The 24,615-nt window shown below is 31.4% G+C and overlaps 1 protein-coding gene across 1 annotated transcript in view; it reads right to left on the bottom strand.

Annotated features, from left to right (window-relative positions):
* Positions 1-299: 299 nt before the first annotated feature.
* Positions 300-24,615, bottom strand: part of LOC129915683 (protein bride of sevenless) — a 36,907-nt gene continuing 12,591 nt past the window's right edge. Inside the window, exons 5-6 of the mRNA XM_055995340.1 lie at positions 6,418-7,859; positions 300-939 (exon numbers count right to left, since the gene is read on the bottom strand). Coding sequence (XP_055851315.1) covers positions 658-939; positions 6,418-7,859 — 1,724 coding nt within the window. The 3' untranslated portion in view covers positions 300-657. The remainder of the gene's footprint in view (positions 940-6,417; positions 7,860-24,615) is intronic.

A 24,615-nucleotide genomic window follows, 5' to 3' on the forward strand; every position in this document is an offset into this window, starting at 1 on the left:
TTTTGCCGTTTTTATACGTTTGTTGTATGGGGAAAGTATGACCCTAGAGGCACGGGTTAATGATCTTTCTATCTAGGAGGTGTCTCCCCCGAAAACATCACTTTGGGAAATTACGGACACCCTAATATATATATACACACATATATATATATATATACTTATATATATATATATATAATTATATATATATATATATATATATATATATATATATATACATATATATATATATATATATATATATATATAATATATATATATATATATACATGTATATATAATATATATTATAGCTAAGTAGTAATAGCTTTTAGAGACCACGCACACTACAGACTTATTATCGACCGATAGTTTATTCGAGTTGGGCTAATAATGTGCGCACAGGCAGGCGACTAAATAGTCGGCTAGTTTGAAGGCAATTGTGTAGCAAAACAAACTATTTTTTCGATCAAACAAACTTTTTGATCGGCCGTTACTTAATCGTTGTAGTTTGCGCACTTTCATACATTTTCATACTGATTAAGAGACCGACTTAACTGTCGGCCGATAGAAAGTTTTTAGTGTGCGGGGGCTCCTAATCTTAAAGTAAAAAAGAAAATCTTGACAGGAAGATTAAGACAATTAAAGAAAACAAATATTTCTTATTAACTAAAAATCCTAGAATCGAGTTATCTTATTGTTTTCTGGTGACGGTGGCAAAGATGACTGCTGTGAACTGGCTGTGGGACTGATTGGACGGCGAGGTGGTGGAGCGCCTCTTTGATTTTGTTGGTTTTGCTGTCGAATATTATTGAAGAACTGTTGTCGTCGTGCGACCCCACCACGTAGTGGAAGTGTTGGTATATCACTCTGAGATTGACGCATATGACCGACTTCGCACATACCATCCTCACGAGATGAGCAGTTTCTCATGGCAGGGTTCACACATTCATAAACACTCTGAAAAAAAAAAAATAATTTTCATCGTTAAAGTTCAAAAATCAACTGAACTGAACTGAACAAATAAAATAAAAATAATTTTTATTATTTTTTCACATAAAGCATTGTATATATAAACTATATAGTCCGGTCAAATTAGACTAAATTAAGGGGGTAAGGTTACATTAATTCCCAGCAGGCTGAAATTTGGTAGGGTTGTTGGAAACGCCATCATAAATTAAATCTAAAAAGTCCTCATCGATCCGAGACCTGGAAAAAAATTTACTTGGGGTCAAAGGTCACAAAAACTGGTTTTTCACGATTTTCAGCAAAACGGTAGGTAAGTGTTATCAAAAAATTTTCAATGGAAGATTTGTAGACCAGATTATTATACTGCCGTGCTAAGCAAAAAGGGCGCATATCCATTTTTGTAGTTTTGAGATAAATGCATTTTACTGAAATAGGAAAGAGTTGAGAATTGTACAATTGTACAATTGTATATGTGCTCAGTTTCAAAAGTTATTTTGAGCAACTTGTAGTAGGAAATATATATTTTCTTTTACACAATAATAATATAATATTCAAGCTTCCCAAATCTTTAAAAAAATGTTTTTTTTAATTCCTAGTGTTAGAAAAAAATGCATTTTTCTATTAGGGAAAACAGCGAAGTAATATCGTTGTCCTCATCTTCATTGACTATTTTGAGCCACTTGGAATTGGAAATGCGATGTTTTTAGTTAACATATAAATGAGGCATTGTTTCGGGAAGTCAAATATACCCTTAACTCAATTTTGGATTTTTGGCCCATACACCCTTTTTGCTTAGTACGGCAGTATATATAAAAAGTGTTATGACACTTTTTTTCCTAGGACCCTCCTCCCGAAACCATGTCCCTGGCAATTTTTGTTTAGAATAGGTCTGAATATATACAGGGTGTGCGATAGAGAATGGACAACCCTAAAACGGCTGTGAGCTACACTTAAGATTCTTCTAAAACCAGATAGAAAAAAAGTTCTATCGCAACCAGTTCATAAAATATTGGCTTCTTTTCGTTCAGTGTATTTTAAATTTATCATCTTATGTTTTCGTTCACTACAACCACGAATGAATGAATTTTATTCATTTCTTTTTTTTATAATTTTCTACAATAACTAAATGAGTGCATAAACACTTTAAAAATTTCATAGCTATTGCACATTTTCCTTAAAAAAAAATTGAAATCTGTTTTTCGAAGCAAAATGTAAAAAAGGTATTTTATGAAAATGTTTAACACCTGTGGTATAAATAACTCTATGGAAACCTAGGTGGCCAACTTTCGTAAAAACATTCTCATCTAAGGGGAATATTTTTAAGAAAGTTGGCCACCTAGGTTTATATAGATTTATTTTATACCACACACAGGTGTTTAAAATTTTTCATAACATACTTTCTTCACATTTTGCATCAAAAAACAGATTTCAAATTTTTTTAAGGAAAATGTGCAATAGCTATGAAATTTTTAAAGTGTTTATGTACTCATCCAATTATTGTAGAAAATTATAAAAAAAAAGAAATAAATATAATTCATTCATTCGTGGTTGTTGTGAACGAAATAAGATGATAAAATTTAAAATACACTGAACGAAAAAAAGCCAATATTTTATGAACTGGTTGCGATAGAACTTTTTTCTATCTGTTTTTAGAACAGTCATAAGTGTAACTATCAGCCGTTTTAGGGTTGTCCATTCTTTATCGGACACCCTGTATAATGTATATATTCAGACCTATTCTAAACAAAAATTCCCAGGGAAATGGTTTCGAGAGAAAGGCTCCAATCGGAAAAATAGTGAAAATTTCCATTTTTTTTTGCTTTCCACATATTCTTAACCATTGAAGAACGAAATTCAAGCTAAAAAAATAATTAAATTTCAGTAACTTTTCAGTTGGGAGTTATTTTTTCAGAATAGGCCGATTTCAACTCAACTTCAACTATTTGAATCGTTATACCTAAGAAACGGTGGGTCTTAGGAAAAAAATGTCATGACACTTTTTATATATAATAATCTGGTCTACAATTCTTGCATTGAAAATTTTTTGATAAGACTTTTGTGACCTTTGACCCCCCGTAAATTTTTTTCCAGGCCTCGGATCGATGAGGGCTTTAAAAATTTAATTTATGATGTAGATTAGATTAGAAAAGATTTTATTTAGTTTTCATTTTACAATTAATATAACAAGAGTAATAAAAATCTTAATGTAATAATACAATGTTTTGACATAACATGTTTTTGTTGTCTGTCAGATTGGCGTTATAAATTCAAATTTAAATATACTATAGGTAACGTATACGTTAACTTATACATTTGTAGATATTTTAACTTAATATTTTTATAAATTTAAAATGAGATTTGTAATATTTATATTAACAATAGGTACAATAATAAATATGGAATGTAATATTTAAATAATTTATTTAAATTTATTATCACAAATTTTTCATCAGTTCATACTTAATATTTTTTAAAAATGTTTTTCATTGCTTTAAGCAAATTCATTTATTAACAAAGATCTATATTTTAGTGAGTAAGATAAAAAGTTGTAAAGGGAAGAGAAGTTACTACCATTTAACACATTATAAAATTCTTCAATGGGCAAAGATTCTTTTCCAAAACAGGCTAGTCTCGTATTTTTATAAATCGGGCATCTGCCAATTAGGTGATATGTGTTTTCCACTTCATCCATATTACATATTGAACAGATTCCCAGTGTATCTTTTTTAAATGCTCTAGCATTAATATTTAATAAACCACCTCTAGCTTTAAGAATTAAGCTCACCAGGTAGGGAGAGTTTTCATCTATAAAGTAAGGTGTAATATTATAGTTCTGAGAGCCCTTAGCATCTGCAATGTGATTTTCATGTTCTCTAGCTTCTAGTGCTATCAATAAAATACTATGAAGGTTATTGAAAGATGAGGTAGAAAGGTCTATTTCAATGTTAAGCATTTCACCTAAGTTTATCCAATCTGAAACCCAAAACGTTTTCTGTACAATTGTTTCTTGTGCAAGGATTCGAGGTAATCTTCTACTAGGGTATTGAAGTACTTTATTGACATAGTCGAAATGCAGAGAGAGCGTTCGGAGAAATTGAGTTTTCAAGCCAGTTTCCAAGTGTAACATGTAGTTGGGGGTGTTGTTGGGTAGCTTTAACATTTGTTTCATGAAGAACCTGAACAGTTTTTCCACTTGGTCAAATTGTTTAGATCCCCAAATTTGAGCGCCGTATAGCATAATGGAACGGGCTGCGGTGTCAAAAATTTTTAGCTTATTCGAGAAACAGATATTTGGGTTATGAATATATTTTGACCAAGTTGAGATGATTGTGCTTTTGGACATTGTAAGCTTTAAGTCTAAGTGTTTATTGAAGGATAGGTTATAATTCAGAGTTACCCCTAGATACTTGTAATCATTCACGATTTCAATCCGATCCGAACCATATTTCCAGCTAAGATTGCTAGAAATTCTAGTACCTGTTCTAAACACCAATATTTTAGATTTGTTGATGTTCATTTTTAAACCCCACAACGTACAGTAACTGAATAAAGAATCAATCATATTTTGAAGTTCGATAGTGGAATCAGAGATGATAACGAGGTCATCGGCATATAATAATACTTTCACAACTATATCTTCGACACTTATACCTCCTGGTAAATGTAAATGCAAGTCATTCAAGTAGAGGCTAAATAACATTGGACTGAGTAGACATCCTTGCTTTACACCAACTTTAACTTCAAAGAAGTCAGAAAGAGAGATTCCATCCCAAACCTGGCAAATTGTTTCTTTATAAAGTAATTGTAGAATAGTTATAATTTTTGTTGACAAACCTAAACAAGACAGCTTATAAAAAAGTGAATTACGTGGTATCAGATCAAACGCACATGAAAAATCAACAAAAAAAACATATGTATTTTTCTTCCTTTTTTTATTTAAATGGACGATGCTTGTTAAATTAAAAATGTTGTCGATTGTTGAGTAGCCAGATCGAAAGCCAGCTTGAAACTCACATAAAATATCATTCTCATCTATCCAGCCGTTTATTCTATTTAGGATAAGCCCCGTGAAAATTTTGTATAATGTATCTAAAAGGGAAAGCCCTCTATAATTTTCACAATTATTAGGATCACCTTTTTTGAATAAAGGCGTAATTATTGAACTCCGAAAAGAGATTGGAATTTCACCGGTGAGAAATATTTTGTTAAGCAAGGCAAGTACTTCTTTTAAAAAACAGGATGGAGCATTTTTGTAAAACTCATAACTGATTCTGTCCTTGCCAGGTGCCTTCTTAAGTTTAGCTTTTTGCAGTACATATGAAAGCTCCCACATCTCAAAGGGTGAGTCAAGAAAAGGGTCTGTTATCTCTGTCATAGCCCATGAAATTTGTTCACATTCAGGAGGTGATAATAGGGCTTTAAAATGATTATAAAAATCAACAATCTGAAGAATGCTTCTCTTTTTATGCGAGGTACTTTTCAATTTATTTGCCAATTTCCACCAATCGCTCGAATTTCTAACAGTGTTTAATTTTTCAATGTTTGCATGCTGATGAAGCAACTTTTTTCTTCTAATTTATGATGTTGTTTTCAACAATCCTACCAAATTTCAGCTTGCTGTGAATTAATGTAACCTCGGATGTCTAAATTGACCGGACTATATAGTACTTGGTATAAACCTTAAATTACCATTAAGCTTTTTCAGCAGCTAATTTTGTACTGTTATAAGGTATTCTGCAACTTTTCTCTTGAGAAGCTCTTTTCTATGGAATTCATGTTTGGAAAATTGATAACAAGCTCAAAACTAAAATTGAACCATGTTTAAAAAGTGTGTTCTAACAATGAAGGCACTTATTGTACAAAAAAGGGAAACATACAACATTTCCAAAAAACGTGGTTCCCCCTTTTGCATAATATTTTTTATCCCAATGTGTACATTTTTATTTTTTTTAGTTAATCCGTATTTACGTAATAAGATAAGTTAATAAAACTAAAAAAATTTAAGCTACTTCGGTAAAAACCTCAAAAATCGAGCAAAATAAACCAAAAATTTGAATTTTTTCGTATGTGAGTGCAATCTAGTCACCTTCTCTGCACTCTACTCGCGAAACGGTTCATCTTACAGAAAAATGTGCTGGGCATATGTTGTAGATAATTTCACGACCATCAATTTTTATATAACCTCTGATGACCTCCGATCAATAGGTCGCGAGATATTTGCGAAAAACTTTTCGTGACCTTTTGACCCCTATAACTCTTAACGTGGACACGATATCAATGTCGATTTTTCACATCTTCATAACAAAGTCGCCATTAAGCTGTATACCAAAATTCAGCCCAGTAGGAATTTTTTCGCAGATTGGGCTTAAAAATGACTAAAATTACTGGGCTATATAGTTTATATATACAAGGCATAAAGTAAAAATAATTTTTATTATTTATTATTTTTTCTTCGTTGTTCCTACAAACCTGTTCAGATGAGTACTGGTTGTTCTGTGCAAAAGCTAATGATGTTAAAGAAGGAAGTGCCTGTGCTATATCGGATCGCTCGATCCCCCGCACAATTAGGAAAGTTCTTGGAATCATGATTCCTGTCAGAATCGCCCATCCTGTGGCTTGAAGTCCCATTGCTAAAGCAGCATCTCTCCATTCATCTCCGAAGAAGCTCATGGTTATCCATGTGCACCAGATAATAAAGATTAAAATAGCTCCGATAACTAGAAGAATCCCTTCGCGATAATTCCTTTGTGACCGGTAGACAAACGGTATCATGCAAACGAGGAAGACCAATAATATGAAGTCATAAGCGAGGAGGGCCCAAAGCCAATTCCCGTAATACATGTTCTCACACGAAACACTCTCGTTTGCAATATGCATCACAATTATCAGCTGTGTTGACATTCCCACTTGAACTAATGTACTAAAAATACAAATCACTCCCTGAATATAACCATTTACATGGGATAAGAAACCTCCTTCGGAACCAATAGAAGCAAGCATAAGAGCTCGACAAAGTAACAATGAGAAAGTCATGCAATAACTCAGCGTCAGAATAAACACTCTAATTGCACATAGAGTGTTCAAGGTCGATGCATCTTCAAAAGTCACATGAGAATTTCGGTGATCAGATGCATATTCCATTGAAAAAGGAACATAGGAGCTGAAGAGTAGGACCAGAGATAGCAGGAGCAGTATCGATGTTACGGGATTGCCTTCAAAAACGTCACCCAATGAAATGCGAGTGATTATAAAAACCAATATCGCCAAACTAATCAGCACTCCTAGCGCTGCAGCTGTCATTCCAGCAGCAATCCAAGGATCTGGTTTAATCCTCCAAAACATCACTGATTCCCCATCGAAAAGGAATGGATAACGCTTGTTGTTTCCATCAACATATTGACAGTTAAAGACCTGGCCGAATTTAGACTTCATCTCGTGTCTCGTATCATTCCCATTGTTGTAATGGTAATACGTGGTGACATTTGTAATGAAGTTTTGTGAAGCTATTTCGCGAAGATCAGTTATTTTCTCATTCGTTATATTAGCTTTGGTCTCAGTTTTCTGAAACATTTCGAAATTCATCATATGACCTAATCGATTAAGTTTTAATTGTTCAAGAACTTTCATAGAATCGTAGACGTGCTTTTCAGTATCCCAATCTTCGACGAATGTCAAGAAATCTGGGCAAGTCTCTAAAAGATAAGCTCCATGATCATTTTTACAATTCTTAACAAGAGAGTCGTTGATCCAGCGTGTCAGATCTAGAATAGGACCAGCAAATGCAAGTAAATTTGACGGAATAATACTCTGCCCAATGAGATTCTCTTCTATTGTAATCTGAGTTGAGTTTTCATCTATCACTCTCAAATCGATCTCTGATTCCATGAGGAGGTAAGATTTGTTAGGGAGTCCTATAAAAGATACAACAAATAGCAACACTTAAGAGTTAAATTTAAAATTATATATTTATCAAAAATTATTTATAGAAAAATTAGAAAGTAAAAATATTTAAGTTGTTAATATATTATCTATGGTTTTTAACCCTTTCGCTAACAGCGTTACTCTCAGTTTAATTCAGTTTAGTTTATTTCGTTAAATACTAACGATATATAGTTACATTTTTCTTAAAAACTAAAATTATAATTATATATTATACATTACATTATTACAATATTACAAAAGAAAAATAAAAGAAAAATTTACATCTAACGAAGGTACATTATGGATTATTTTGAATAAAGAATATTTTTCTAAAGTTTAGTGATTTAACATTGTCATAGCTGCAGTTATTTATATTTGAATTTTTATTGTAAATATTAATTAAAAGATTTAAAAGACTATTAGCACCGTAGTTTGATCTACTGTAAATGTTAGAAATTGGCAACTGCCTACTCAAACTATACTGACTAGCAATGAAATTCAATCGACAAAGGATCGATGAAGCTGAAATCGATCCATTGATTATCCCGACAATAAAACAAAGTTGTAGATACGCTCTGTGACTAGTTAGAGATGGAAGATTTATTAGTTTAATACGTTGAGCGTAAGGTGGCAAGTTAATTTGATTTGACGGACCAAGATGGTTACCCTGAGGAACACCGGAGTTAACTGTAAAACATTTATAACGTTCACTCTTAAGACAACACTATATAACTTATCTTTTAGATATGAAGATATCCATAGCATAAATCTGTCGCTAAGACCTATTTTTTTAAGTTTTCTTAACAATACCATGGCTAAGTTTGTAACATTTCTTTGAAAATTCGTAAAAATATTCCATTAAATAATTTTTTAGGTTTCGATGGCTTAATTGAAAGATAATAATGCCTAGTTATTGGATTAGTACAAAAAGTTAGTCAAATATCATACTTTTAATTTTTTTTTTTTCGAAAAAGGGACTGAAATCCACATTTTTTTTTTGTTTTTACAATTTTTTTTTATATACACTGAGGGAAAAAAATTGAAGTTGAAACGTCTTTCTTTCACAAGAAATTAGCCTTATTTCTACGTTGGTTTTAAAATGTTCATCTTCAACGCAAAATCATTCCGAACAATAGTTAAATCAATGTGGTTTTCATTGATTTTGCGTTCTTTTATGGTGGCTTTTCCCTCAGTGTATGAAAAAAAGATATAAAAAATGTTAATCCAGAAAGTGTTTTGTGTTCTGGCTTAGAAGAAGTAGCATACATTATTATTGTTCTATAAAAAGTTTGACACGATAATACTGAAAAAAAACATTTTTTAATATTGATTTTCATAGATTGGGTTCGAAAGGAAAAATTTGATAATAACAGCTATCGAATTAACATTTTTGAGTGACAAAAGTCGTCCAACTGCCAAGCTTTTAAGTGCCATGATATTTCATATTGATTGGGCAGGTTCAGAAACGTTAGGCACTAAATATTTAGGTAATTTCTCGGTCTCTGATTGGTCAGCTGTAAAAAAAAATCTTTCCAATTTATGTAATTTTATTGGAAAGTTAGGCAAGAAAATTTTCCCTATACAAATTTAGGAAAGTTTTTTTTGTCAACATGACAGCAGATTGTTTTTTATTAAAGAATTAATTTAGCAAAATTAAATTTATTTGTGTGAAAAACGAGTAAAAAGCGCATTATCGGTTATAATTAATATTATTTTTTCATTAAAGTTAAGTGAAATTTGGTGTCTTCCCCATGCGATCGGTAAAATACTTAAGTAAATTTCGAAATTTGACAATAGCATCATATCCAAACAAATTTAGTCAATTTACTCAAATTTCCGTTCAGAAAATGACGTTGACTAAATATATTTGACGATCCATTTGTCACACTTTCTTTATACAACTGCTACGTTCGACCCCACCTCGAGTACGCTTCCCAAGTATGGAGTCCTTTTTATGAGGTTCATAAGAATCGTATAGAATCAATCCAACATAATTTCATACGCTTTGCTCTGAAGGGTCTACCTTGGACAGATCCTTACAACTTACCACCTTACTATCAGCGGATTCAACTTTTAAACATGCAAACTTTGCAACAAAGGCGTGTCAATAACGATATTATATTCTTTCATCAACTAATTAATGGCCAACTTGACGCTCCTGACTTATTAGGTTGCCTTGGCTTTAACTATCCGGGAGGATCCACCACCTACGAAGATTTGAACTCTTACATATTGACTTTCATAGAACAAACTATGGTATAAACGAGCCTCTTAACCGAATGAGCAAACTTTATAATTTAAACGATATTGACTTTAATATGAGCAAGATGAAATTAAAAACTTTATTTCGAACCATTGCAATGCATTGCTCCACAGACGTGATTGTCAGTTAATGTTTTAATTAGATTTTTAAATTGTAAATATGTTAGTATATCATTTTTAGCTAATATTAATTGTATATTGTGCATGTGGATAGTATTTAATTGTTTTTGTCCTACTAACTACTAACACATGCACTAATGATGAACCCTCTGATAGTAGTATACAGCTTGCTCTAAGCTGACTACATTAAAGAATCTGAAGTGAAAAAAAAAAAAAAAAATATATAGTCCCTAATATTTCCTGAACGTGCCCATTGTCGCACGAAAACGTACAACATGGCAGCCAAAGCCTTAAAATGGGTATGGTTTGTTTCGCTTTTCTTATTTCGGTTTTTGGTTGTTTCGTCTAAGTCGATTCGCTGTTTTATTGTTTCGTATTTTTGTTGTTTAGTTTTTTTATTTATTTCGTTTTTCCTTATTTCGACAAACTTATACTCCGTTTTCTTATGACTTCGTTTTTAGTTTATTTTGTTATTGATCACTTCGTTTTTTCATTATTTCGTTTTGGAATTAAGTCGCCTTTAGTTCACTTGGACTTTAATTATTTCGCCACCATTTGTTTCGCGCATTTTTTGTGGATGTTAATAGCCTAAGGGCGTTAAAATTCGCGCGAGTTTTAACGCCCTTAGGCTATTAACATCCACAAAAAAATGGCGAAACAAATGGTGGCGAATAATTCGCGTCATTTTGAGTGCCTGTTAATTTTAAATATGCCCAAAAAAGAAAAAAACAACGAATTCGTTACAATTTAAGGTAAAAGATCTCTTATATTATAAGGATTTGCTTATCTTTAATCCAAAAGTCTTCAAAACCCAAAACAATCCACAAAACTGAAGACGGAATAACCAGATGCCAAAATAAACTAAAAGCGAAATGAACCTTGGCGAAACAACTCATTGGACTTGTAATGAAAATCATTGTATATATATTTCTATAGTACTATCATGAAGTCGAATTTAGTATTAGTTGATGTCGCCACTTTTTTGAGGTGGCGCTCAGTGTGGTTTTTTCATACAAATTCTGCTTTTTCAAGTCACCACTAGATTTCCTAGGATCGTTTTACTTCATGATAGTACTATGGAAATATATATACAATGATGAAAATGCGAAATAAATAAAAATCAAGAAGACACAAGGCGAAGTTATAGTTGGGCGAAGTGATCGAAATACGAAGTAAACGAAAACCCAAATAAAGGATGGCGAACTAATAAAAAAAAATTGTGTCAAAAACGAAATAAAAGAAATCGAAGTAAAAAAGGCGAAACAATAGGCACCCCCTTAAAATATCAATTTTGATATGATTTTACGTTGTAGTTTATTATATAGTCTAAGAGCCGGCAGCATATTTTGGCAGTTTTGATATAACCGAAATTCGAGTATGCACATATCTAGATATGCACCACAGTATGTCAACGGAAAAAGTCTGGCAGTGATCTTTTTCAGCTTTCCCTTGCCAGACGCATCCAAAGTGCAGCAAAAAATCAACTTTTGGCGTTTTGGTATAACCGAATAAATGATACACCAAAAAATCATAAAAAATCCCCTGATTTCGAAACTGTGGGTACCGCAAGTTTCTTTTTCAGCTTTCCCCCCGCCAGACCGCTTTAAATCATTTTTAAGTGCATTTTTCTAATAAAAACCTAATTACTTATTTTCTGTTAGGTATAACCGAATGATGGTAACAAATTAATATTCTATGTCTATTCCAGGTCTAGAAAATATAATTTTTAGCCAGCTATTTTTCAGCCTTCCCTCTGCCAGACGCATCCAAAGTGCAGTCAAAAATCAACTTTTGGCGTTTTGCTAGGTATAAACCAAATAAATGATACACCAAAAAATCATAAAAATCCCCTGATTTCAAAAATGTGGGTAACAGAAGTTTTTTTCAGCTTTCGCCCCGCCAGACCGCTTTGAAACATTTTGAAATGCATTTTTCTAATAAAAAACCTAATAGCTTATTTTCTGTTGGGTATAACCGTATGATGGTAACAAACAAAAATTCTATGTCTATTCCCGGTTTACACTGAAAATAATAAATTTCGTAAAATTACGAAAATCCTTTCATACACTACATTTTCGTTGGCCCAACGAAACTTTCGTTGGCTCAACGAAAATATGTAATTTTTCGTAATATGAAAACCTTCATCAATTAATGAAAACGTTTCATACACTTTTTCTCCCTTTTTAGTGCCAAAAAATCCAATTCAATGAAAAGATTCATCAATTAACGAAAAATTTCATACTCATTTTAAAGAATAAAAATAAGAATTTTTAATTAAGTTTTAATTAAGTAACGAAAAAATTCATTAACTTATGAAATTCAATATTAACTAACGAAAATATTCATAAACTTATATATTCATAAACTAATGAAATATTACATTGACTTATGAAAAAATACATCAGTTAACGAAAAAAAATCGTTGCCTTACAAAAAAAAAAAACAAAAAAAAGGTAGACTTGTGTGCATTTCTGTTTTAATATTGAAAATTTAATCTTGTTGGATATAGTTCACATTAGGTTTTTGTTTAAAAATCCATTTAAGTAGAGCTGAATATAAACAATATTTGCGTATTGACAAGGTGTCTCACGATAAGTCAGTCAACTGATGAGTCCAAGTGAGTTCCACCGGGATAAACGCCAATTTTTTGTTTGGACTATTAAATCAATGATTTAACAGGTCCAATTTAATATTTATAAAAAGAAAAATGAATGAAAAAATTCGTAGGTTAACGAAAAAATTCGTTACTCTACGAAAAGAATGTAAAATAAACTACTAAAAAAATTATTAATACAACGAAAAGTTTCGTTAGCTAACGAATATTTTTTCGTAATTTAATTAAAATATTCATAAAATTTACGAAAAACTTCGTTAGCTTACGAAAGTTTTAATTAAATTTTACGTTAATTGATGAAAAAATTTCGTAAAGTGATGTAAAAATTCATTGATTCTCGATCAAAAATTTTTATAAAAAATTTCATTAAAATACGAAAGTTTTCGTTAATTGATGAAGTTCTTCATTAACGTATGAAAGCCATTTCGTTGAGCCAATTAAATTTTTCATCGGCTGAAAATTAATTAAATTTTCGTTGGCTCAACGAATTTTTTCGTTGTATTTACGTAAGGATTTGGTTCAGTGTAGAAAATATAAGTTTAAGCCAGATATTTTTCAGCCTTCCCTCTGCCAGACGCCCTTAAAGGTTTCCCAAACAGGTTTTTCCATACAAAAAACACCTAGTTTCTGTTTTTTTCTTATAAAATTGAAATAATATTTTTTTGTTTAGAGTAACCATATGATGGCCAATTATTAACTTTCTCTGCCTTTTCCTGATTTAGAAAATATAAGTTTAAGCCAGTTTTGTTTCAGCCTACCCTCTGCCAGACGCCCTAAAAGGTATCTCAATAGTACGGGAAAGTTAGATTTTGCTATATGAAAATTAAATTATTTCAAGTTTGTCATACATTGTTTTTCTGTAGGTTCAACAATACGCGAGTTATGTGAAAAACTAAAATTTTTATAAAAAAAAAAAAAAAATGGCGGCCAAATGACTCTTGGTGCGATTGTACAAAATGTGATTTTAGACTCTTTCGATCCCTGGGTTTATGCTCTTTCGAGCCCTGAAGTCAAAATGCATTTCGGATTTTTTCCCAGACCCCCATATAGCAAAATCTAACTTTCCCGTACTATTGAGATACCTTTTAGGGCGTCTGGCAGAGGGAAGGCTGAAACAAAACTGGCTTAAACTTATATTTTCTAAATCAGGAAAAGGCAGAGAAAGTTAATAATTGGCCATCATATGGTTACTCTAAACAAAAAAATATTATTTCAATTTTATAAGAAAAAAACAAAACTAGGTGTTTTTTGTATGGAAAAACCTGTTTGGGAAACCTTTAACGGCGTCTGGCAGAGGGAAGGCTGAAAAATATCTGACTTAAACTTATATTTTCTAAACCGGGAATAGACATAGAATTTTTGTTTGTTACCATCATACGGTTATACCCAACAGAAAATAAGCTATTAGGTTTTTTATTAGAAAAATGCATTTCAAAATGTTTCAAAGCGGTCTGGCGGGGCGAAAGCTGAAAAAAACTTCTGTTACCCACATTTTTGAAATCAGGGGATTTTTATGATTTTTTGGTGTATCATTTATTTGGTTTATACCTAGCAAAACGCCAAAAGTTGATTTTTGACTGCACTTTGGATGCGTCTGGCAGAGGGAAGGCTGAAAAATAGCTGGCTAAAAATTATATTTTCTAGACCTGGAATAGACATAGAATATTAATTTGTTACCATCATTCGGTTATACCTAACAGAAAATAAGTAATTAGGTTTTTATTATAGAAAAATGCACTTAAAAATGATTTAAAGCGGTCTGGCGGGGGGAAAGCTGAAAAAGAAACTTGCGGTACCCACAGTTTCGAAATCAGGGGATTTTTTATGATTTTTTGGTGTATCATTTATTCGGTTATACCAAAACGCCAAAAGTTGATTTTTTGCTGCACTTTGGATGCGTCTGGCAAGGGAAAGCTGAAAAAGATCACTGCCAGACTTTTTCCGTTGACATACTGTGGTGCATATCTAGATATGTGCATACTCGAATTTCGGTTATATCAAAACTGCCAAAATATGCTGCCGGCTCTCGGTCTAATAGTTTTTAACTATGAGAAAGTACTTATTAAATATCTATAATTGATTTGTCTGAGCGAAATTAAAGACGAATTTGTTGAGTGGGTGATCAATCAGCAATGAGAAAACTTTTCTATAATTTTATTTCCTCCTTAAGTTAAGATGTGTTCATAAGCAGGCCCGTAGCCAGACTTGAATTTAAGGTAGGGCAACGGTCTTATCAGGTAGGGGATTGGTATAATAGTTAAACTTTTGTTTTCTCATTCAGTTCTCAACCCATTCTCATAAAAAGTACCTCGTTATATTTGAAAATAATCATAGTTTACACATAATATAAAATATGGACATAAAAAACTACATGTATTACTTAAATCGATAACAAAGTTGCAAAAATGTAGCTAAAAACAATATTTTTGAAATTCTTGATCTTACAGGGTCTATATGTTCCTGAAATGGCCTAAATATTTTATTCTATTCTATTCCCAAGTCAGTTGAAAGTTGACAAAACTAGAATTTTTGCAATTGCTGAACGAAGGTGATAGACCGAGAGCCCAGAGCAGATTTTGGGAGTTTTTGGATAACCGAAAATGGGTCATATGTATGTGTAGGTAATAGCGTCCTGATGAAGAATTCGAAAGTCTGGCAGGTTTATTTCACGGCATTCTATGGTTTATGGGGAGTTGAAAAATGCATTTTTTCCGATTTTCGTGTCGAGTATATAACCACTTAAATTCATATAGAGCCGATAAAGGGCGATACCTTGATTGCAAAAAGTTCGGTCCCAGACGTTTTATTCGCGGCATTACCCTTGCCAGACGTCCTTGAAGATTTGCGAAATAGCGATTTTCATACAAAAGTCAGAATATTATTTTTTGCAAGATATATAACCGTCTGGTGGTACCTCTTAAAAAATTACCACTACCCATTGATAAAAAAAAATTAGTGCCAGACGTTTAAATCACGGCATTACCCCCACCAGACGTCCTTAAAGAGTCGCCAAATAGCGATTTTCATACAAAAGTCAGAATATTATTTTTTGCAAGATGTATAACCGTCTGGTGGTAACTCTTAAAAAATTACCACTACCTCCAGATTAAAAATAAATTGGTGCCAGACGTTTAAATCACGGCATTACCCCCACCAGACGTCCTTGAAGATTCGCGAAATAGCAATTTTCATACAAAAGTCGGAAAATTATTTTTTGCAAGATTTATATGCGTCTGGTGGTAGCTCTTAAAAAATCACCACTACCTCCAGATAAAAAATAAATTAGTGCCAGACGTTTAAATCACGGCACTACCCCCACCAAACGTCCTTGAAGAGTCCCGAAATAGCGGTTTTCATACAAAAGTCAGAATATTATTTTTTGCAAAATGTATAACCGTCTGGTGGTAACTCTTAAAAAATTACCACTACCTCCAGATAAAAAATAAATTAGTGCCAGACGTTTAAATCACGGCACTACCCCTACTAGACGGACCGAACTTTTTGCAATCAAGGTATCGCCCTTTATCGGCTCTATATGAATTTAAGTGGTTATGTACTCGACACAAAAATCGGAAAAAATGCATTTTTCAACTCCCCAAAAACCATAGAATGCCGTGAAATAAACCTGCCAGACTTTCGAATTCTTCATCAGGACGCTATTACCTACACATACATATGACCCATTTTCGGTTATCCAAAAACTCCCAAAATCTGCTCTGGGCTTTTAGACTATGAAGAAAAATTAGGGGTAGGTATTCACGATCCGGTGCAACAGAAACGTGTAAAATTTCTAAATTTTATTTTTCTAATACTACAACTACTAATAGACAAATTTTGCAATATCGTATTTTTTTGTAGGTATATATCAAAAGTACAAAAGTGTAAAAAAAATTGTAGTCTGTATATTTGGTTGTTTAAGTATAAGAAAATGTTATACTTTTGCAACGATGCGAGACCATTTGCATCGAATCGGAAGTACCCCTATTGTTTATGTTTGCCCTGAATCCAGATTTTGGGGGTATATTGAAGAAAGAAATTAGGCCTCTTTACTTTGTTCGACAAAATGTTCTAAGTCTTGATTGAAGTAATCTTTTACCTAATGTTAGTTTTTGTCACACAGCGTAATCCTTGACAAATAGTGAAATCTAATTTATGTCATTGTTTTTTTTTTCTTCTTATTGAAATCCACATTGAGCACCAATTTAATTTTTTTTTTTGTAAAAAATCTGGCAATAATTTCTTTTGCCCTGTTTTGGAAAAATGAAATAAATCTCTTTTTTATAATGACCTTATTTTAGATTAATCGCGCAATTTTGTCAGCTATTCTGCTTTTCAATGTAATAACCTTGGTGCAAACCATCAGCGGCCCAGAATAAGCGGAACTTTGAGAATTCTGGGTCCTTGATAAGCGGAATTTCACAAAAGTTTTTTGAAAAACAATTTAGTTTACCATTTTCATGTAAATAATTAAGAATGAAATAAGGCCCCAAAAAATTAGTGTTGGGGTTTAATTTATTTTGGGACCTTATTTCATAATGAAATTATGCCTCAAAAACAAAATAAAATAATGCTCCACAAATTATTGCGGCCTTATTTCCTGGTGCCACTGAACTCGAATCTGGAGTCAAAATATTAAGGTTCTTTTTTCGCTTTTGAAATATTAACGCTGTGCTGGAAAATGCAAAAACTTTTTTTACTGTTTTTGTACCGGTAATGTACCGGATTTTTTTTTTTTAATCGTTGTCTTCTGTCAAATCTGTTTATATCTTTTCCATATTTTTTTTATTGTCTGCGATATCTTCAGTTGTTCGGCGTATTACAATATCATAAAAGAGAAACATAACGCCTCTTTTATAAGTAGGATATTTTTAAAATGGCATTTTCAAAAGTAGGACATTTTTGATTTTAAATTTTTGAACGTTTTCATAAACAGAGCATTTTTAAGGTAATGCATTTTTGAGCAGAGAATTTTTAAAGCTGGAGCAATTTTGAAGCTACGGCATCTTTATAAGTTGGCCATTTTTAAAACTAGAGCTTTTTTGGAGGTAGGGCATTTTTATAAGGGCAGCCTTTTTGAAGTTAGGGCATTTTAAAAGCTAGAGCATTTTTTAAAGTAGGACCTTTTCATTACTAGGGAATGTTTTAAGGTATGGCACTTTTAAGGCAGGGAACTATTGAAGGTACGGCATTTTTATAAGAAGAGTATTTTTGAAGGTAGGGCAGTTTTGAAGGTAATCCCTTTCTGATGGTAGGGCATTTTTCAAGGTAGGGCATTTTAAATTTAAGATAGGGCATTGCCCCTCAATGCCCCCCCCTCCTCTGGCTACGGGCCTGTTCATAAGCAATCAAATAATATTTGGAAAGATAGTACAGTGATCCCACAAAATTCATATGAATGATTTAATTATTAGATTTAATAAAGTTTAAGATTTCAAATATGTATAATATTTTAAGTTAAATAAGTTTTAGTTTTAATATAAGTTTAGGTTTGGAATTCAAAGTATTTTAATTAATTTAAGTTTAGAAATTCAAATCATTTTCATAAACAAAAATATAAAAATAGTTAGATATTATAGAGTACATAGCAACTGAATAATGATATTTCTTTCTTTTTATTTTTTATTATTTTAAGTATTTTCTTTCTTTTTCAAAACATTACTGAAATTGAATATTCTTTATTAAATAGTGGTGATATTATTTTTTCAGGTGATATAATTGTTTTGTTATTTTCTCCCAAACAATATATCTGAAGTAAAATCTTATTGCCGATCAACTTTTCTCAGTAAATCATACATTTTACTTCGAAAAAACTCAAAGCGCTTTTAAATTAGTACCCATTAAGAGTTTTTTATTTAATATTTTTCAATAATTTGGAATGAGAAATTGATATGAAAAATTGATAATGAAATTTAAAAAAAAATTCAAAAATATGATATTTAAATATCATCCTGATAATAAAAATATTGTTTTAATATTTTAATTATCATAGAACACATTTTACAGACCATTTTTCACTGATATTTAAAAAAAGTTAATTTGATACTGTTTTTTTTTTTTTTTGGTGTGTGTTTTGCCCAAGGGCATATAGCTTCTATAGGTGCCGTGTACTAAGCCAAGTGAAATAAGGCCATCTTGGATTTGGCCTTATTTCACTATTTCAACTTTTGTTAAGAAATAAGGCCAACTCAAGTTTTCTGCCAGGTATTTTTTCACTTCTTAAATAATAGATCCTTAGAATGCATCATGTTTTGTAATAATAAAAGAAAGAGGTTTTCTCCCTTTTTTTTTTTGCTCATGGGTTACATAATTTATTTTGAAGATAAATTCATTCAAAAATTAAATCATTAAAAGGCTACTTCTTTGAAACTTATTGTATATATTTTTGTATCACTGGTCTGAAGTCGGTGCTGAACTCGAATCCGGAGTCAGAAAACTTTGCATTTTTGAAATATTACAGTTAGCTAAAAAACGTTATTTTGACTGTTTTTGGGGGTATGCTTTAATCTTTGATGAATTTATTTCTAAATAATTTGTCTATAAGAACTGTTTTTCTTCTTTCAAAAACTGTTTAAGTCTTTGCGATGTCTCTTTGCCTCTTTTTTTTTTAGAATTTTTTTTTTAGAAATCACAATACTTTGTATCAACAATATCTAACTGCAGTCGATTCTAAATCCCGCTAAATCAAATAGTCATTTGAACTGTGTAGAAGCGAAAAATTTGCCAATATCCTTTTTAAGTATTTTTTAGTAGAGGAATTCGTAGTTAAAAGTTTAAAAAAGCGCTGCTTACGGTAAACGAATTTAAAAATGGCCGAATATTCAGCGTCATCTCTAGTTTTGTAGGTACAAAGAGTGATAAGTTGGTTGATATAAATTGCGAGCGTTAGCGAGCAAGAAAATGTTTTTTAAGAAACAAATTTTAACCATTCCAAGGCTTTATAAAAAAAAATAATTCGTACAATTTAATATATAAAACATTGAAAAATGGACTTTTTCTTGCACCGAAATTTTGTAGCAGACAGGTACATTCTATCTATTGAGTTCTAAATGAAATTAGCAATACTTAAAAACCAAAATTTTAAATAATCCAAGTTGTTTGACATGAGCTAATTACACTGGTGAACAAGGTTTTTTTTACAGAAACCAGGGTATACTTTTCTATAGGCTGAGCTCGAATCCGAAGTCAGAAAAATTCTATCACATCACGTTTTTGAGATATTCCCGTTAGAAAATCGAAAATCCCGCTTTTTACCAGTTTTCGAGGTTATTTCCTAGCGTTGGTAGGTACTACAGTCTCTGAATAAATCGATACATTTATTTTCGCTTACATACTGGATTTAAGGTTAACATAGAACAAAAGTGGGTAATAAGCAACTGAAGATATCTCGGACAGTAGAAAAGATGTCTGAAAGATTTAAATAGATTTAAGGGTAATATTTCAAAAACGAGATGTGATCGAATAAGTCCGTCTTTGGATTCGAGTTCGGCCACCGAAACCCTTTGAAAAAGCATAGTTTAGTCTCGGCACCAAAAACCCTGCATAAGTACTTGTGGTATTTAAAGGGTTCTTAAAAGAGCATTTTAAGGTGTTAACATAGTGCTTAAGGAAATGGTCAAAGAGATAAAAACTCTTTGAAATGGACCAAACAATTTTTGTTTTCCTTTATACAAACTTCATCGACAGCTTCTGCAACGATGCAAAATTGGTAGTGATTTTAAGGGAGATTTTCATATAGGTTATCAAATCACTATAATACAAAAACAAATCATTTAGTGTTGCACATATTAGACTTGTATATGTTTATAATATAGGTATCTTTTGATTTTCTGAAAAAAAATTTCGGGGGGGGTTAAACACCAAACCCCCCCCCCCCCCCCCCTAAATACGGCTATGTAAAGCCTACACCAACAAATTCTTTATACAAAATCTGGCTTTTTTTCCTACACGGTTAAACATTTTAGAGTATTTTTTAATACAGCTCTTGTATTAAAGCAATATGCAATAGAAAAAATATTATTCCAAAATAATAAAATTATTTTTATATATATTTTGTATTAAATTAAATTATTCAAGTATTAAGTTGAATACTTGTAATATTTAATAATTATAATTATAATAATTATTAATTATAATTAAAAATTAACCCGCCCACAGTATTGATTTTGAGGAAATAAATGGTAAAAACGAAATTTGGAGTATGGATTTGTTTTATTTATTTTTTCAAATATATATGTAAGTTATCACAGTATAAGTTGTCGTCGCTAACAACACGCGCGACACAACTTAGCTGACACAACATGTTGTCGACCCCAGTCAACACGAGCCAGTGACCAGACTGCAGCGAGGGTTCCCACAGGTGGGAATTCCAGGAATATGAAGTCAGCAGTACTACAGTCAGCAACACTAACAACATAACAATAAAATTAGGTTTCTTTCGGGCCAACAAAATATGTATAATTGAGTTTACTTTGATCAATAAAAGAGCTCACTTCATTGAGCAAAAAGTACAAAAACTGTTTTTTTTAGTTCATATAATAAACAAATCCATAACTTGTATAACTGTTCTATGTTTTCTCAAAGTTTAGGGAATTTATATCAAGTAATATACTAGTTAGAGCGCTCCAAAGTTACCTTATCTTTAAGTTTTGAAATGTATGGAATTTCTTGCATTAATTTATTTCTCATGGAAAATAACATGTTAATTTATGTTTGTTAAAACAAAAAATTTTACTACTGAGCTTTCTAAATAAAAAAACAAAATTTTTGTTAGTCTTATTTTTGGTTTAGGAGTGAATGAATTAGAACTAGGGGCTACTGTTTTAGCTCCATTAAGTGGTTCGCTTAATTAGTGACAGTGATAACCAGGAAAATGTTTTGGCTCTTGGCAGACCAAGGAAGAACTTCACATCGTGCACCCTCTGGGTCAAACGATATATAGGTACCTAAGTTGAAGAACTCAGAACCTAAGTTGAACAACACAGGTATTGTGCATGTTTCAAACAATTAATCTTATAGCAACTCATATTATGTGCCATAATTTTAATATATAGCTATATATATATTTTTTTTTTTTTAATCAGTTTTATGAAAACGGGTTGAAACATTTTTTTTGAAATTTTGTTTTTATGTATCAAATAATAATATCTTAAGAATAGCATACCTTATAAATTTGGATTTAATTTTATAAAATTTTTGTTAAAAAAAAAAAAACTATTTAAAAAAATGGTTTCTATAATTTTCGAAAAAAAAATTCCAAAAATTCTTTGCTTAACAAGAAATAAAATGGCATACATAGTTTGGAGAATAAAATCATTTTCGTCATTTTAAAATCCAAAAAATTTCAATAACTTTTTTCTCAATGTAAACATGTGTGCCAAATTTTATTAAATTCCGTTAGATAGTTCAGATTTTACGTATTTTTTCCGCTCTCCCATACAAATGCCACCACTGTGCGCCGGTATTAAATTCAAATCTTGTATTGAATTTTAATACCCCTGTATTAGAATTTAATATTGTTGTATTACATTTTAATATTCTTGCATTAAAATATAATTGAAATGTATTAAAAAATAATATGAAAAGCATTAAATTGTAATATGGCCATAGTTACACTATTAAAATTTTTAGAATAATATTAAATTTTAATCAAATTGAATTAAAAACCTAAGCGACATTAGCAGTCATTTAAAAAAAGAAAATGCACCTGATAGACTCCCATTCCATTCTAGAGAACAGGATTTTCCTGAGGTACCACAAACAGGGCGGTCTTCAACTATCCTGGGGCCCTTGGGCACAGAAGAATTTGGGGCCCTTTTGGAAAGTAAAATAAGTACAATGGTTGGCTTAAGAGCAATGGTTATGGTTAACCCTCTGTAGGCACACCTCTTTTTTGTGACGTGACAGGCACACGGGTGCGAATTTGGTTCATACTTTTTCATGTCGCTACAACTTTTTTCGGTCTCAATATTTAATAGAGAATCATACATGAAATTGATGTAGAATTTTCCGAGGAATTCGAGTATTGTTTTCACAATTCCGAAAAAAAAATATTTTCACCCTATGAAAGAGACATTTTTGTGACCACTTTTTTGAAAAATCGTAGTTTTTTTTATTTTTGTCCTGCACTATTTCATTTTGTATGAAAAATTCGCCGCACCATGATTCAAAATTTTGGAATTTGGAAAAATAAAAAAAAAACTACCGACGAGAAGGAGATTCGAACCCGAGCACTTTCAATTAGAAGTCCAACGCTTTAACCACTCCACCACCAAGTCATATTTGCATGAACTGGCAAGTTGTTACTTAAGCCAAAATAACATTGAAGACGACTTAAACATTTGTATAAGTACGAGAATAGAATTTTTTTCATACAAAATTAAATAGCGCAGACGTGCTGCACAAAATGAAATAGTGCGGACGTGCTGCAGTCGTGGTGCGGCCGGCGCACACTGGGGAAATTTGTATGGGAGTGCGGAAAAAACTCAATAAAAACTGAACCACTGAATCGATTTGGATGAAATTTTCAGGAATGACAGCTTAAGTCGTAAGAAATCATTATTATGATCCAGATACTGTTCTTAGAAAATCTAAAAACTGCTATTTTCAATTTACATGTACCTAAAGCATTTTTTTTATTTGTTTGTATTAATGGAACCACCTTACAGATTTTAATTACATTAAATGGAAACGAATAACTCATTTTACTGTTGTCTAGGTCCACGTCCACGCAAAATGAAAAACCCGAATTATAGTAAAAAAATACTCAAAAAACCACTGTCGCTTTTTCGTTTCATCGTGTTTCAAATCACAACGATATTAAAGAATAAATTTTACTTTCTCCATTTGTCTTTTCGGATAAGGATCTCTAGCTTGCAGCCAAAAAAATAAAAATCTGACAAAAAGGTAGAAAATCTCCTTTTTGTCAGATTTTCAATTTTCTCGAAAACTAGAAGACATAGAAACATATGGTTTTCAGTGTTTGGTAAGGAATCAATTAAAGCAGTTTTCTTTATAATTTGTATTCAAATCCCCAATCTTGACAAAAATAGTATTGGATGTGTTTTTTTTTATTTTTTTTTCAAAATTTTGACATTGAAATCGATTATTTCAAAAACAATTAACTTAAAGAACTTAATTTAAAAGCTCGAATTAAGCGTAATATTCTAGCTTTTAAAAAAGGTATCATTTATAACTGTAAGTGTTACCATTGATTTTTAATATTTTTTTTTTTTTTGATATTTTAAGTAATTTTTGCGACCAAATGAAGTTTTCAATTGCCAATTAAAAACGCAGTGGCACCTGGTGGCACCCAAATTTAGTTTTTATCGAAAGGTAATTTCATAAGGAAAATGTTTTTAATAGTCTCTAACTGTAGGCAAGTGTAGCTAAAATTATATATACAAAAATATGAAAAAATTAAGCCATTTTTTCTCTTTTCTTTAAATAATTATATAAAATAATTAACATCCTTAAAATTAATAATTTCTTCGATTTACAATAGACAAATGATGGCATCTTTACGGAAAAACAAAAGTGTATGAGTCGGCTGAAGCAAAAAAAAATTACACAACTTTAATTTCAGGGTATTTTCACTTCGTTTTTTATACTTTCAACAACTTGTCCCTTAAACAAGCTCTAATAAGTAAACTACAAGTCCGATTTTAGTAATTATTTCTGATTTTGATTCAGATTTTATTCTAGAATTTAGAAATTGTATTGAAAATTTTCTCCGAGGTACTTAAAATTTTGGA

Source organism: Episyrphus balteatus, chromosome 3 (assembly GCF_945859705.1).
Source record: "Episyrphus balteatus chromosome 3, idEpiBalt1.1, whole genome shotgun sequence".
Classification (NCBI taxonomy): domain Eukaryota; kingdom Metazoa; phylum Arthropoda; class Insecta; order Diptera; family Syrphidae; genus Episyrphus; species Episyrphus balteatus.